This window comes from Amia ocellicauda, chromosome 5 (genome assembly GCF_036373705.1).
Source record: "Amia ocellicauda isolate fAmiCal2 chromosome 5, fAmiCal2.hap1, whole genome shotgun sequence".
Lineage (NCBI taxonomy): Eukaryota > Metazoa > Chordata > Actinopteri > Amiiformes > Amiidae > Amia > Amia ocellicauda.
The window spans coordinates 50,717,926-50,731,930 of NC_089854.1; the positions used below are offsets into that span (position 1 = coordinate 50,717,926).

At 42.0% G+C, this 14,005-nt stretch overlaps 1 protein-coding gene across 4 annotated transcripts in view; it reads left to right on the forward strand.

The window, feature by feature from the left end:
* The window catches only part of slco1d1 (solute carrier organic anion transporter family, member 1D1), a 29,252-nt gene that overhangs the window by 11,341 nt on the left and 3,906 nt on the right, over window positions 1–14,005 (forward strand). For 3 of the 4 annotated variants that reach the window (XM_066705606.1, XM_066705607.1, XM_066705609.1), the window contains 10 exons: window positions 3,197–3,315; window positions 3,792–3,938; window positions 5,909–6,007; window positions 7,337–7,585; window positions 7,865–8,029; window positions 8,304–8,499; window positions 8,928–9,093; window positions 9,959–10,128; window positions 11,368–11,432; window positions 13,211–13,328. In XM_066705606.1, the coding sequence (XP_066561703.1) occupies window positions 3,197–3,315; window positions 3,792–3,938; window positions 5,909–6,007; window positions 7,337–7,585; window positions 7,865–8,029; window positions 8,304–8,499; window positions 8,928–9,093; window positions 9,959–10,128; window positions 11,368–11,432; window positions 13,211–13,328 (1,494 nt within the window). The remainder of the gene's footprint in view (window positions 1–3,196; window positions 3,316–3,791; window positions 3,939–5,908; window positions 6,008–7,336; window positions 7,586–7,864; window positions 8,030–8,303; window positions 8,500–8,927; window positions 9,094–9,958; window positions 10,129–11,367; window positions 11,433–13,210; window positions 13,329–14,005) is intronic. The other variant, XM_066705608.1, reaches the window with a different exon arrangement.

Below are 14,005 nucleotides of genomic sequence, written 5' to 3' on the forward strand. Positions count from 1 at the left end.
ATCTGAGAGTTGCTTACTTTCACATCCCTATTGCGCAGGTACACAGGAAGTTCCTCTGCTTCGCCTAAGAGGCCCAAGCGTTCGAGTTTGCTGTTCCCCCCTTCGGCCTGTCGCTAGCCCCACACACTTTTCCCAAGTGCATAGACATTGTGTTCCACGTCTTCAATTATGTGCTGGCGCCAGAAAGAGTTGTCTCTCTACACGCATGACTCTCCCTCTTCTGACTGAGAGCTCGCATCAGGGTGTCCTGTTGCCAGAGGCTGCTGGGCCTCCTAGCGGTAGCATCATAGACCCTCCCCCTCGGCCTCCTCCGAGTGAGGACGCTGCAGCGATGGTTCGAGTCTGTACAGATGCATCCTCGCCGCAATTATGCAAGTCGAGTCACAGTCACTCCGGCGTGCTGGAAGGCATTCCGTTGGTGGCAGAGCATTCACAATTTGACCCTCGGTGTGCCCCTGGGGCCAGTCTACCACGAGCAGTCATGACGACAGACGCTTCCAAGCAAGGTTGGGGAGCAGTCTGCAATGGACATGGAGTCTGCAGCAGGTGGATGGAGCCCACACGGGCCCTCCATATCAACGCCTGGATTTACAAGCATTATTCCTTGGACTGTCTCATTTTCTGCCAGTCCTACAGGACAGACATATGCTGGTTCGGACGGACAACAGAGCGGTGGTTGCCTATATCAACAGGCAAGGAGGTCTCCGGTCGCACAGACTATATTGTCTAGCACACCGTCTGCTTCTGTGGGTGCAGCCATTGTTCCGCTCCATCAGAGCAGTTCACCTCCCAGGCCTGTCCAACACGGCGGTGGACCTCCTCTCTCGGGGAGGCCCTCCGGTCTCGGTGTGGCGCCTCCACCCATTTGTGATACAACAACTGTGGAGCCGGTTCGGCAGGGCGGACATGGATCTCTTTGCCTTCGGCAGAGTCCACACACTGCCCACTATGGTTCTACGTCTGAGACCGCTCAGGAACCCTAGGGATCGACGCGCTAGCCCACATATGGTCACGCTGTCTCCTTAACATGTTCCCACCATTCTCCCTTCTCCTGGTGGTCCTGGAGAAGGTCAGGAGAGAACGAGTGACAGTTCTGCTGATAGCCCCACAGTGGCCTCACAGATTCTGGTTTGCAGACCTGATCACCCTATTCCACAGAGAGCCTTGGCAGCTCCCAGTGAGAGCAGACTTGTTGTCCCAGGTGCAGGGCATGCTTAGGCACCCCAATCCGTGCCTCCTCCAGCTCTGGGCCTGGCCCGTGAGCGGGAGCGACTGATTGTCTGGGGTCTGTCAGATGCGGTAGTAGCCACTATTCAGTCAGTGAGAGCTCCCTCTATGAGGTTGCAGTATTCCTACCGCTGGCGGACATTTAGAATCTGGTGCCAAGACAGTGGTCAAGACACAATTAATTGCCTCATCAGAGTCATATTGCAATTTCTACAGGAGCTGTTGGACCCGAAAGTGCTGTCTCCATTCCATGGCAACAGGCCTATTGAGTTGATGGCTTTTCATCCTCCTCCCTTCACTTCAGAGCAAGAGAGTTGGCCTTGTGCGGGACCTCAGGTGCTATTTGGAATGCACTAAGGACTTTCGGCACTCAGACCAACTTTTTGTGTCTTATGGAGCGCAGACACAGGGCCAGGCACTTTCAAAGCAGCTCCTCTCGCTTTGGATTGTGGACACTATTACTATGGCCTACGAGTCCACCGGGACCCCAGTGCCTGAACACCTGGTGGCCCACTCGACTCGAGACGTTGCCACATCTTGGGCCCTTTTTCAAGGCGCCCCCTTTGCAGTCATTTGTGCGGCTGCAGCTTGGGCCTCGCTGCTTACATTTGCCCGGTTCTACAGGTTGGACACGATGGGACCGGTCCCTTCCATTGGGAACCTGGTGTTGGCTGCAGTCGAGCCCCAGTAGCCCTTGGGCTCTGGCTCCTGATTTCCTCTCCCAGTCTGCCCTTGTTAAGTGCATCCTGATGGAGCTATTTGAACCATGTCTTCCCTTCCACTGGACTATACCTTCCAGTCGAGCACCCACACGAGCTGATCCTGGACTTGCTGACAGCCCTGTTGATGTGTTCCCAGTGTCTGTCATGCGGCCTACAAGTACGTTGCCTTACAAGGCCGCCCTGTATATAGTTCGTTCATTATGCATTGTGTTGCGGTGGTGCATGCGTCTGGCCTCTACCCCACTCTGTATATATAATATGTAATATGTGTCAAACAGCAGGACTGTGGCTCTGTTCTGACCTATGTAGAATGGATCTCACTGCCACTGTTCCCAGCTGATGGCGCTCGAATTTCGCTGCCTTGCTGTGTACATAATTCCTTGGTCAGCAGGTCTGTGGCCCGCTCTGGCTCTGTGCCATAGAGCAAGAGTCTGCTGTTACTGCCTTCAGCAGTAAGCACGTGAGCAGGCTCTCGTGTCCGCTGTGTATATAGTTAATTTGTCAACACAGTAGAGCTAATATTGCCCTGCGTTAGCCGGTCTAACCAGCAGGCGTCAACTGCTCCTGTGTTCCATGGGTGACACATGAGATCGTTCTCGTAGCCCTTGACTGTGACCCTACATCTTGACAGCTTTTACCGTCCAGGATGTAGGACCTCACTTACTGTACTTGCCTGTGTAAATTGTAAATTGGAAGTTGTAAAATGTATTATATTTTGAATTGCTATGGTTTATGTAAATTGAATTTGTAATGATTGATGCCTTTATTGAACTATATTTTGACGGTTTTGTTATACAGTAACCCCTCTCCCTTGGGCAATGCTCCCGACTTATAACGATAGGTTGCAAATGCAACTCCAGTTATCAGAAAAAGGAAGCACTGCCCAATGGTTGCAAGGTTGCACGGGAGTCCCTAGTTCCCGGCAAAAGAGGATGAACCTGCGCTGACATCATGTTTTAAAGAACAGGAAGTGGGAAGGGACCTGTTCTGAGTGACAAGCCCAGGGGTCAATGGCAGCTTTGATAGAGTGATGATTTTGATCGGGTTCCTATGGAAGTGCGCAGAAAGCCCTCCCCCTTGGGTAGTGCTTCCTTTTTCAGATAACCGGTGTTGCTTTCGCAGCCTATCTTTAGTCTTCATTCAGTTCATAGGTGCTCCATCTGTTCCAATCACAATATATATATATATATATATGTTTTTCGCAGGTAAGGCAGGTAAAAAATTATAACCATTGTTTCTTTACAAAGGTATCAGTATGAAACCTCCATAGCACATTCGTCCAACATAACTGCAAGTATTTCTCCCTGTCTCGCCAAACATTCTGAGGACCTGAGCAGTACCAGTGCACCAGCTGGCCCTAGACCAGGTACAGACTCTGCATTGTAACATTAATCTGAAATGTTGAACTTATTGGGATTTAACATCACAAATGAAATGCAGCATCTCAAGGGCTTGCTTCTACCAGTTAAAAACCTTAACAAAACTTGGTTTATGAAATACCTTAATAGGAAATGCTACAATTAAAATTCTTTTAACAGAAGTGGGGAGTGTGGGGGGAAATTATGACTGGTTTTAAATACCTTATGGAATCCAGCATTTGATCTTGGATTTATATTCAAGTGCACAGAAATTAGTGCAAAGCTAATACATTTCATTTTGTCAACATTGTGTGAGGTTGTAACTTGGTTGTACTTTGGCAATAAGTTATTTCACAATGTTTAGACAACATCCCCTGCTATAGTTTAAAAATTGGATTTGACAGAAAGTTCTGCATTCACTTCATTAGTATGTTGCAACAACTTGATTCGATTTGGCTGGGCTACAAACTTTTTTCCCCCATAGACTGTGTTCAAGAAACTGGATCCTCCATGTGGGTGTATGTCTTCCTGGGAAACATGCTGCGTGGAATTGGAGAAACCCCTGTGATACCCTTGGGTGTATCCTACATTGATGACTTTGCCAGAGAAGAAAACACAGCTTTTTACCTGTGTAAGTTCAGTGTACATCTGTGTTAACTGATCAGAGCTTCTTTGTTAAGTACTTTAACATTAATTATGGATATTACTTCTTATTTATATACATTTATATACATATACTTCTTATTTATATACTAGACTGTTGGTCTAGTCCAATTGAAATTATTGAGTTTTTAAATGGAAAATAACTTTGATATAATAGTCAGACATAAGAGGATTTTTCTAGGTGAAAATGTTATATACATTTTTTGAAGACTTAGCTGTAGAGTAAAATAATCAAGAGAATATGATAATCATTTGGCTGTTTACTGAATGTGCTATAGGAGCTACACTGTCTCTTTAAAACCCCTATGTTTGGGATCTGATTTCTGTTTATGCATTACTGTATATTTGTTGAGACTTTTTCAACAATATCCCATATCCCAGCACCCTTCATATAAGCAGATCACGATAGGTTGCATATGGTTATCTGAGAAAAGATGCACTGCCCAAGGGGGAGGGGTTTTCAGCGCGCATCGCTGGAACGTATTGTAACGATACGGCTTTTTGTTCGCCATATCGTTGTGGGAGTTCACCACCAATGGCAGGAATAATGGAGAGGACCACGAACAGGAACTTTACGTGAACACAGTCTTCTTCAGGCTGGAGCGACACTCTTTTACACACTACCTTCTCACGCTCAGCACTCTGACACTCTCCACACTTAACTCCAACACTACTCCCAACACTCTCCTCTGCGCGGCAACCAAACACCCCTATTTATGCCCTCTGGCCCCATGTCTGGCTTCTCCAATGGCGCCTCCCATGTTCCCGCGCTATGCCAACCCTTAACCCCAGAACTACCCCGCTACACTATCCAACACACACCACACACGTGCACATCCAAGCACGCACTCACGCCATAAACCGCCCCACCACCCAACACACAGATAGACCCCCAAACACACACACACACACACATACACACACACACACACACACACACACACACACACACACACACACACACACATGAACATGCACCCCCCCCGCCCAAATCACTACACTGCCCCCTCTTCAGTCCCTCGCCCCTGAGGAAAGGCGCATCAAAGTCTCGATCTGGTGACTCTCCATCTGGGGGCTGCAGGGGGGGGCCCGGAGAAGCATACAGCAAACATGGGAGCAGAGTCCAGCAAAGCAAAGCGTCTGCTAAAGGTGGGTGTACTTACCCCCCGCTTCCGGGCCCAGTCAATGTCCCCCATGGCGCAACCCCACCAGGATCCAGGCTTCCATGGGCAGTAACCCCTGCCCAAATGTCAGGATTGAGGCTGGCAAACCCAGCTCTGATCTCTGCTCCGATGCTGTAGAAGCTCTCTTTCAGACTGCCTCTAGCTGGTAGGGCACCCCTTTAGTAGCTCCAACTCTGGTGGGCCCCTTTTGTCCTGTGGACAAAAGCCAACACAGCAAACTAGCCTGAATAATAATAATAATAATAATAATAATAATAATAATAATAATAATATTAAACAAATACTAGTCTTGTGAAAGCCGAGATGAACCGAGGCACTGACGGAATTCCACAGCGCGGACGGAACAAAACTGCGTGGCTAATTTAAATAAAATTAAAATAGCACAACAACACACAACTGTAGCGAATCGGTGGAAGGAAAGTACAGTATGTACTGCCAGCCAACCGAAAAATGCAGATTTCTGGTTTGGACAAACACAGAAGGTTCTCTTACGCGTCTTGATGAACCAAGGCGAAGGGCAAAAAAAGGAGGTCTTTGTGGAGACGTCACCTTTTATACAAACAGGAAGTGGAAGGGTCCTGTTTGAGTGACAGGCACAAGGACCAATGGCAGCTTTGATAGACAAATGTCTTCGATACGTTCTAGCGATGCACCCTGAAACCCCTCCCCCTTGGGCAGTGCTTCTAACTCAAAGGATATCTGAGGTGTGAAGGTAAATTCACCAATGCATTATATTGTTTTAATTTCATTGCAGCTTGCATCCAGACAATTGGTATAATGGGCCCAATATTTGGGTTTCTCTTGGGGTCCCTATGTGCCAAGCTGTATGTGGATTTCGACTCTGTTAATTTAGGTATGTTGCTTTTTCTTTGAGTCACCACAGAGGTAAAGGTACTAACTTTCTCTCCTATAGGTCAGCTTGGTTAATTTTGTAAGCTTCTTCAGTGACCTGTATTTTGTATTGATTAATTAATTAAACATATAACAACTGTTTCAGTAACCCTTCAAAGTATATATCTAGAAATCAACAGTTATTCCACTCATATATTACTGCTGCTTCTATCAACTGCTGTATTTGCAGTTCTAAATTTTCTTCATACAGTGCAGTTCTACTTGCCTTCATTTATATTAACTTCAACAGCTTTCTACATAGGACTGAATCTCTACTTATATAATTTGTTAAAGCTAGCTTGAGGAAGCTCCCCTCAACTAAGTCTTGCCTATATGTCCATATAAAGAGAATTGTAATTATTCTAGCTTTTCTATATACAAGTCAATGGAGCTATAGCCAAACCCACTTGCTGAATATGAGTGGAGGCTTCTAAAGTAGAAAGTAACAGTATACAGTGAACATCTCTAGAGAAAATAATGTATTAGGATCATCTTTCTTCAGTTTTATTTTACCCATTGGCATTCACACCTTTCTAGGAAAAAGGTTTTAACTCGTTCATGCATTCTTTACTTGATCTTGCCTATTTTTCTGGGGAGGGGGTGGGGAGTGTTATAGCTCGGGATTATTTCCTGCTGGTGAATGTCCTCGACTTCTTTCATTGTCTGAGATCTTTATTGGCCGGTATGTGTTTGTCCTCAGAGGTCTGAAGCCCACTTATATGGTTTTAATTTTAACTTCATGTGTGGTAGGGAACATTCTGCACTGTTCTGTCATTTTATTTTTGTTGTTATCCTTTGGTTTGTTTCTGCTCTGAAATTTCAAACAATTAATGTGATCAGTAACAATATTTAATGGATACACCTAAACTAAAGGTTTAGTTTCTAATTAAGCAATCTTGACTGCTTCTGTAGGGCAGTTGACGTAGTACATTTACAGGGTTATATTTCATTCTCCCAAAGTACATGTCAATCCTGAATTTATTCCACAATTCTATTCTTTCTCTTCCTCTCTCTCTCTCTCTCTCTCTCTCTCTCTCTCTCTCTCTCTCTCTGTGATGACTCAATAAACACTGTAAATGTATATTATTAAAAATTACAAAAAAAAAATATTTCTACTGGAGTAAATTAATTATTTTATATATTTTTTAATGGGTGCCAGAACTCTTGGTTTGTGTGTGTGTGTGTGTGTGTGTGTGTGTGTGTTTGTATTTTTCTGATTTGCCAAAACTGGAATGTGTCTATTAAAAAGCAGCAGAAATATATAGGTATTTATCCTAATCCTCATCCACAGATACCTTGACAATCAACTCCAAGGATGCACGATGGGTGGGCGCTTGGTGGCTGGGGTTCCTGGTATCTGGGGTGGTGATGCTCGTGGCTGGCATCCCTTTCTGGTTCTTGCCCAGGTCTATTCCCAAGCAAGGGAAGGCCAAGGGCAAAGATGAGCATTCCCAGGAACTGGTCAAGTTCATAGGGGAGGAAAAAAGTTATCAGAGTGCCAAAAATCCACAGACTGGCAAAATATTTGACTTAGCAAAAGGCAGGTTTTGGAATGCTACTTCCAAATTCGCTCATATTGTAAAGTGACTCTTGTACATTGTATTGTAATATTTGGTTGTAATAAGGATCCCAATGAATTGACATGTTAATGTTATTCATAAATCTGCATGATAGCAGTTATTATATAATTTGTATGTCTACATAAATCAAAGCCTTTGAAACTCAGAATTCTTTTTTGGTGGCTGAAAATTCCACAAATAATACCAAATAGTTTGACTGCTATATAATGCTCAAAAAAATATTCATCTTCCCCCCACAGATTTTCTTCCTTCATTGAAAAAACTCTTCCACAATTCTGTGTTTTCCCTGATAATGTGTGTTTCCGTTATACAAGTCAATGCGTTTATGGGAATTATCACATTTATGCCAAAGTTCATGGAACAAATATATGGCCAGTCTGCCTCCAAGGCCACCTTCCTCATAGGTATGTCATCCTTGTTTTTATTTCTATTATCTTAGTATCATGATAATATTTGGATATTGGACATGTTCCCTTTAGTCTGTCTAACTAGCTCACCAAGGTGCAGTTCTGTTCTATTCTGTAATTATATATTTAGGCTTTGTCTGAATTACAAATAAAAGCATGCAATTTAGTTTTAGTGCTGCTGTTATTTGAAAATGTTGTGATACATTTGAATGGTCAGTAATGGTTATTTAAGATTTATGTTTATCTTGCCATTTAATGTGCTTTTTTTTAGGTGTCCTGAATTTGCCTGCTGTTGCAGCTGGAATTTTCACTGGAGGTTTAATCCTGAAGAAATGCAAACTGAGTGTTATTGGGATTGCTAGGTTAGCAATTGGAGCCTCATTCACCTCTTTCCTGCTAATGCTTGTCTACTATGCACTGAACTGTGAGAACACACAAGTGGCTGGATTGACCATTTCATATGAAGGGTATGGACCCTACTTTATTACATAGACATGCAAGCCAGACTCTAGATGAGAAATATGGTGTCGGTAGCATTTTCTTGTGTTCTGTTGCTGGATCTTTGTAGCAACCTGCTGTCTTATTACATCTTTTTAATCATTGGTTGTCTTTTCAGTTTAATAATATAGCGATATATAAAAATTAAATCAGCGATAGGTTATTTGGAGGAATGATGTTTTCAAACTCACACATTGAAGCTGGGATACTTCAATGAGGCTGATAGTTTGCAGATTGTGTATTATGTGAAGTACATTTTTTAGTGTAGTTAAGTGTAGTTTACAAGAAACGGAAATCTACAGCTTTTTTAAAGAGGTATTATTAGAAGTATATATACTCTGATTTTAAAATCAGTCTAAATATTTACTGTCTTTTAAAAATATATGTATTTTTTCAGAGTGAAACAAGTGTCATACCAGCAGCAGAGTCTGTTGTCTAAATGCAATACTGGGTGCTCCTGCTCTCTGAAGCACTGGGACCCTGTCTGTGCCCACAGTGGTGTAACATTCGTCTCTTCCTGCCTTGCTGGCTGCAGAACCTCCACTGGAACTGGGAAACAAATGGTAAGTACATTGTCAGTACTTAACTTACTGGATTGTTATTCTACCGTACTATAATATTGGGTAGTACAAGATTTTTTACCTCCTTGGTGGTCGGTATGCCAAACTAAAAACTAAACTAAACTAAACTAAGAACCAGTGGGAGACCTCAAAAGAAACCCAACTGATTTTTGGAAAGAAAACAAAAGCAGGTTTCTTCATCTGTAAAAACTGTAGCGGTTCCTCTGCATTGCAGTTACTTTGGTTCCGTCAGAGCACGCCTGTTTTCTGCAGCTAATATTTTCAACTCTGAAACTGGTTGCTGCTTGAAAATGTGGATATGTTGCTCTTCTTGATAGGGAACGTAAAATACAATGAAGATGCGGACTGAAATGAAATGGCCATCTTGTGTTTTTATTTACTTTGTGTGAATTGTAGCAGTTCTTGAGACCATTTTTAAAGTTATCAGCATTCATTTTTTTCCGTAATGCTTAATGCATTAAATGTGTTTTATATGCTCTGTTGAAGTTTGTTTGGTTCCCTAAGTGCACAAGAAGAAAACAATGTGTATATTTTCATATATGAGCCACACGTTTCTTATGTCTGACTTAAATGAGAATTTAATCCAAGCATAATTTCATTGAGGATTAAAACTAAAATGGAGTATATGTGCACCTGCAGTACTGGTAGCAAGTGTTTAGTGGGCTTCATGCTTCCCAACATTTTCAAAATGTCCCCTTTACTTGAAGAAACGTCTGTTGTCCAAAGGATTTAAGATGGCCTTCATCTTTAAATTCTGGTTTCAGATCATCTTCAGGTCATGAACATCAGGTCAGGGGTACAGCTGGGTTTCCTTCAGAGCATTGTGTGTTTTGTTTCCCCTTTTCAGGTGTTTTACAACTGCAGCTGCCTGGAGGCCGGGAACAGTTCGGCTATCCTGGGACAGTGTCCACGACCGGAGGACTGCGACACCATGTTCAAGTATTACATGTTCATCTCAGTTGTTGCAGCCTATTTGTCTGCCTGTGGAGCCACTCCTATGTACATCATCCTGCTCAGGTAACATTAACCTGCTTTGTGTTAACAGTGATGAATACTGTTTTGTTAAGCAAACTGCATTTATTAAATTAAAAAAGGCATCCCACACATTTTGTCATTTTAGAATAGCATTATAGAATATTATAGAAAAGCTTTATTTCATTCAGGCCAAGTGCACCCAGTACATTTGTTTTTTATACAGTAGATTGCATAAGTCTTCACCCACCAAGGATTTTTTCACATTTTGTTATGTTACAGTCTGGAATAAAAATTGATTTAATTGGGAATGTTTCCTTTTGGAAACACCACATGCACAGCACATTGAAGGAGCACTATTTTATTTTATTGTGAAACAAAAGTTAATTAAACATAAACAAATTAAATGTGTTAGTTGCATAAGTATTCACCCCCCAAGTCATTGCTTGGTAGAACCATCTTTGTCCGCAATTACAGCTGTGAGTCATTTGGGGTAAGTCTCTACCAGCTTTTCACATTTGGTTCCTATAATTTCTGGCTACTCTTCTGGCAAAATTGCACAAACTCTCTCAAGTTGGATGGTCACCATTGGTTACAGCAACTTTCAAGTCTTGCCACAGATTCTCAATTGAATTGAGGTGTTGGGATTTGACTTGGCCATTCTAGGACACTAGATGCTAAACACTTAACACTTCTTCTTTTGAAACCACTCCAGGGTAGACTTGGCTATGTGTTTAGACTCATTGTCTTGAAAGGTTAATCTCCGTCCCCAGTCCAAGGTCTCTTGTAGACTGAAGCAGATTTTACTCCAGGATTTTCCTATATTTTGCTCCATCCATCTTGCACTAAATCCTGACAAGTTTCCAGTCCTTGCCAATGAAAAGCATCCACATAACATGATACTGCCACCACCATGCTTTACCTTGGGGATGGCGTTCTCAGGGAGATGAGCAGTGTTGGCTTTATGCAACACATCTTTGCTGTGTTTTCCACATGCCTTATGGCAAAATCTAAACAGGATATGATGACTGATTTGAAGCAATGTCTTTCTCTGTGCCACTTTTCCATTTAGCCCAGGTTTGTGGAGCACCTGGGTAATAGTTGACATATGGACTTTTCATTGACATTATGTAATACTTTGTGCAGTTCAGTGACAGAAAATCCCAATTAATAACAATCCATTACAGAATTTCCTTGGGGGTGAATAGTTACACAATCCACTGTACTTTGTATGTAGTTTTTGTTGTGTATATTTGTTAATCCCACCTTCCATTTTATGTTTAGGTCTATTAAGACAGAACTAAAGTCTCTGGCTCTGGGAATCCAGACTTTGTTTGTAAGGACTCTGGGTAAGAAGGGTTTAATTCCTTTGTTCTGTTATAACGTGCTCTGTTAAATTTCATATATAAGGCTTTAATCTACAGGAACAGATTAGATAATTGCTAGACTACCAGCTGATTGGCATTGTCTTCTGTAGTGTTTTTTCAATTATCAACATAGTGTGACCTTGTACTCTTGGTTGTCTTTCATTTACTGATTCTGTCAAGGCTTGACTCTAAATCAGAAGTAGAAGGTGTGTTTTCACATGAGCAAAATAGCAGGCACTTTTAGTGTAATATGTTTTACAGTTAGTAGATGGCATAAAGTGAACACACTTCAGATTCAGATACAATCAAACCAAGCAAAAAGCAATTCATTGATGAAGTGGTATTTTAAAAATGTACTCCAGGAACTGATATCAAAAGTCTAAAGTGTGGTTAAAACTGGCTGCGACAAATGCAGTGTGAAAAAACAACACAAAGCAGGTGTATGTGCAGAAAAACTAGCAATACAGAACCACAGTTAAACGCTGAGGATGGACAATGCTCAGAGATAGGCAATTCTTGCATAGGTATTATTATTATTTATTTATTTATTTATTTATTTATTTATTTCTTAGCAGACACCCTTGTCCAGGGCGACCCTAGAACATAAGAAGAACATAAGAAAGTTTACAAAGGAGAGGAGGCCATTCGACCCATAGTGTCCATTAATAACTAAGATCCAAGGATACTATCCAGTCTATTTTTAAATGTTCCCAAATTTTCAGCTTCAACCACATCACTGGATAATCAGCCATAATATTATGACCCCTTTTGCCGCCAAAACAGCCCTGACCCGTCGAGGCATGGACTCCACTAAACCTCTGAAGGTGCGCTGTGGTATCTGGCACCAAGACGTTAGCAGCAGATCCTTTAAGTCCTGTAAGTTGCGAGGTGGGGCCTCCATGGAACGGACTTTTTTGTCCAACACATCCCACAGATGCTCGATTGGATTGAGATCTGGGGAATTTGGAGGCCAAGTCAACATCTTGAACTCGTGATTCATCAGACCAGCCCACCTTCTTCCATTGCTCCTTGGTCCAGTTCTGATGCTCACATGTCCATTGTAGGCGCGATGCACGGTGTGTTCTGACACCTTTCTATCGGAACCAGCATTAACTTTTTCAGCAATTTGAGCTACAGTAGCTCGTCTGTTGGATCGGACAACACGGGCCAGCCTTCGCTCCCCATGTGCATCAATGAAACTTGGCCGCCCATGATGCTGTCGCCGGTTCACCGCTTTTCCTTCCTTGGACCACTTTTGATAGGTACTGAGGACTGCAGACCGGGAACACCCCACAAGAGCTGCAGTTTTGGAGATGCTCTGACCCAGTCGTCTAGCCATCACAATTTGGCCCTTGTCAAAGTCGCTCAGATCCTTACGCTTGCCCACTTTTCCTGCTTCTATCACATTAACTTTGAGGACAAAATGTTCACTTGCTGCCTAATATATCCCACCCACTGACAGGTGCCATGATAACAAGATTATCAGTGTTATTCACTTCACCTGTCAGTGGTCATAATGTTATGGCTGATCATTGTATAAGTGCAATACAAAGTGCAATGTATTGCATTCGTGAATTATTTTAGTTGACAGAATAGTTTTGGGATTGTAAGATAACAAATGAGAAGACACATCAACCTCATGTGTTCACATCCAGTCTATTGTTAAATGATGTTGGGGCTTCAGCAGCATGTCTCATGATTGATTGTTACATGAAAACTGCTTTTCAGGCTGGCAGTTTTAACTGGTGATGTCCTTACAGGTGGAATCCCCGCCCCCATCTATTTTGGAGCACTGATTGACAGGACATGCTTGAAATGGTCCTCAAAAGCTTGTGGGAGCCATGGTGCCTGCAGACTGTATGATTCAGATGCATTCAGGTAACTTAAGCTGATGAAAATTCCTGTTCATAAATTAAATAATCTCTCTGCTTTAAGCAGAATGCAATTCATTAAAAAATATATGGCTTGTGACTGTGAGATATTAGTTTATTGAAGCAATATGTATTTTGAGAAAATGTGCTTGCCATGCTTTCTGCAATCTTACAGCGAAGTTCAAAGATGGTGCTCGAGACTGCAAACAAAGTGATAATACGTTTAGTGTTTTTGCCCTGACTAGTGATGACAAATATTTGTATATTTTGATATTTCCACAGCTGTTGATGTTGACTATTTGAGTAGTTTCCCCCCCATTGAAATTGAGACATTAAATGTGAAATAATGCAACGTGACAATTATTGCAATTGCACTCATTTCTGAACATTAATTTAAATAACTCTGTTAAATAAACTTTAATAAACATTAGCCTATGTAAAAAATACTTTCCTATTAGGAAATGACATCAACAAAAATATAAGCATACCTGGCATCACATCTCGTGTTAGACAAGTGTTATTTTTCCCGATAAGGTCACAACCTTTCATGTTAATTACATATTTCAAATTAACTATAAAGGTTGTAACAATTTTAATTTTTTTTATAAAATATGGGTGTCTCCCATAAATTAAGGCAGTTGACATATTTTGCAATTACTCAATTATTCATATAATTTTCATTCA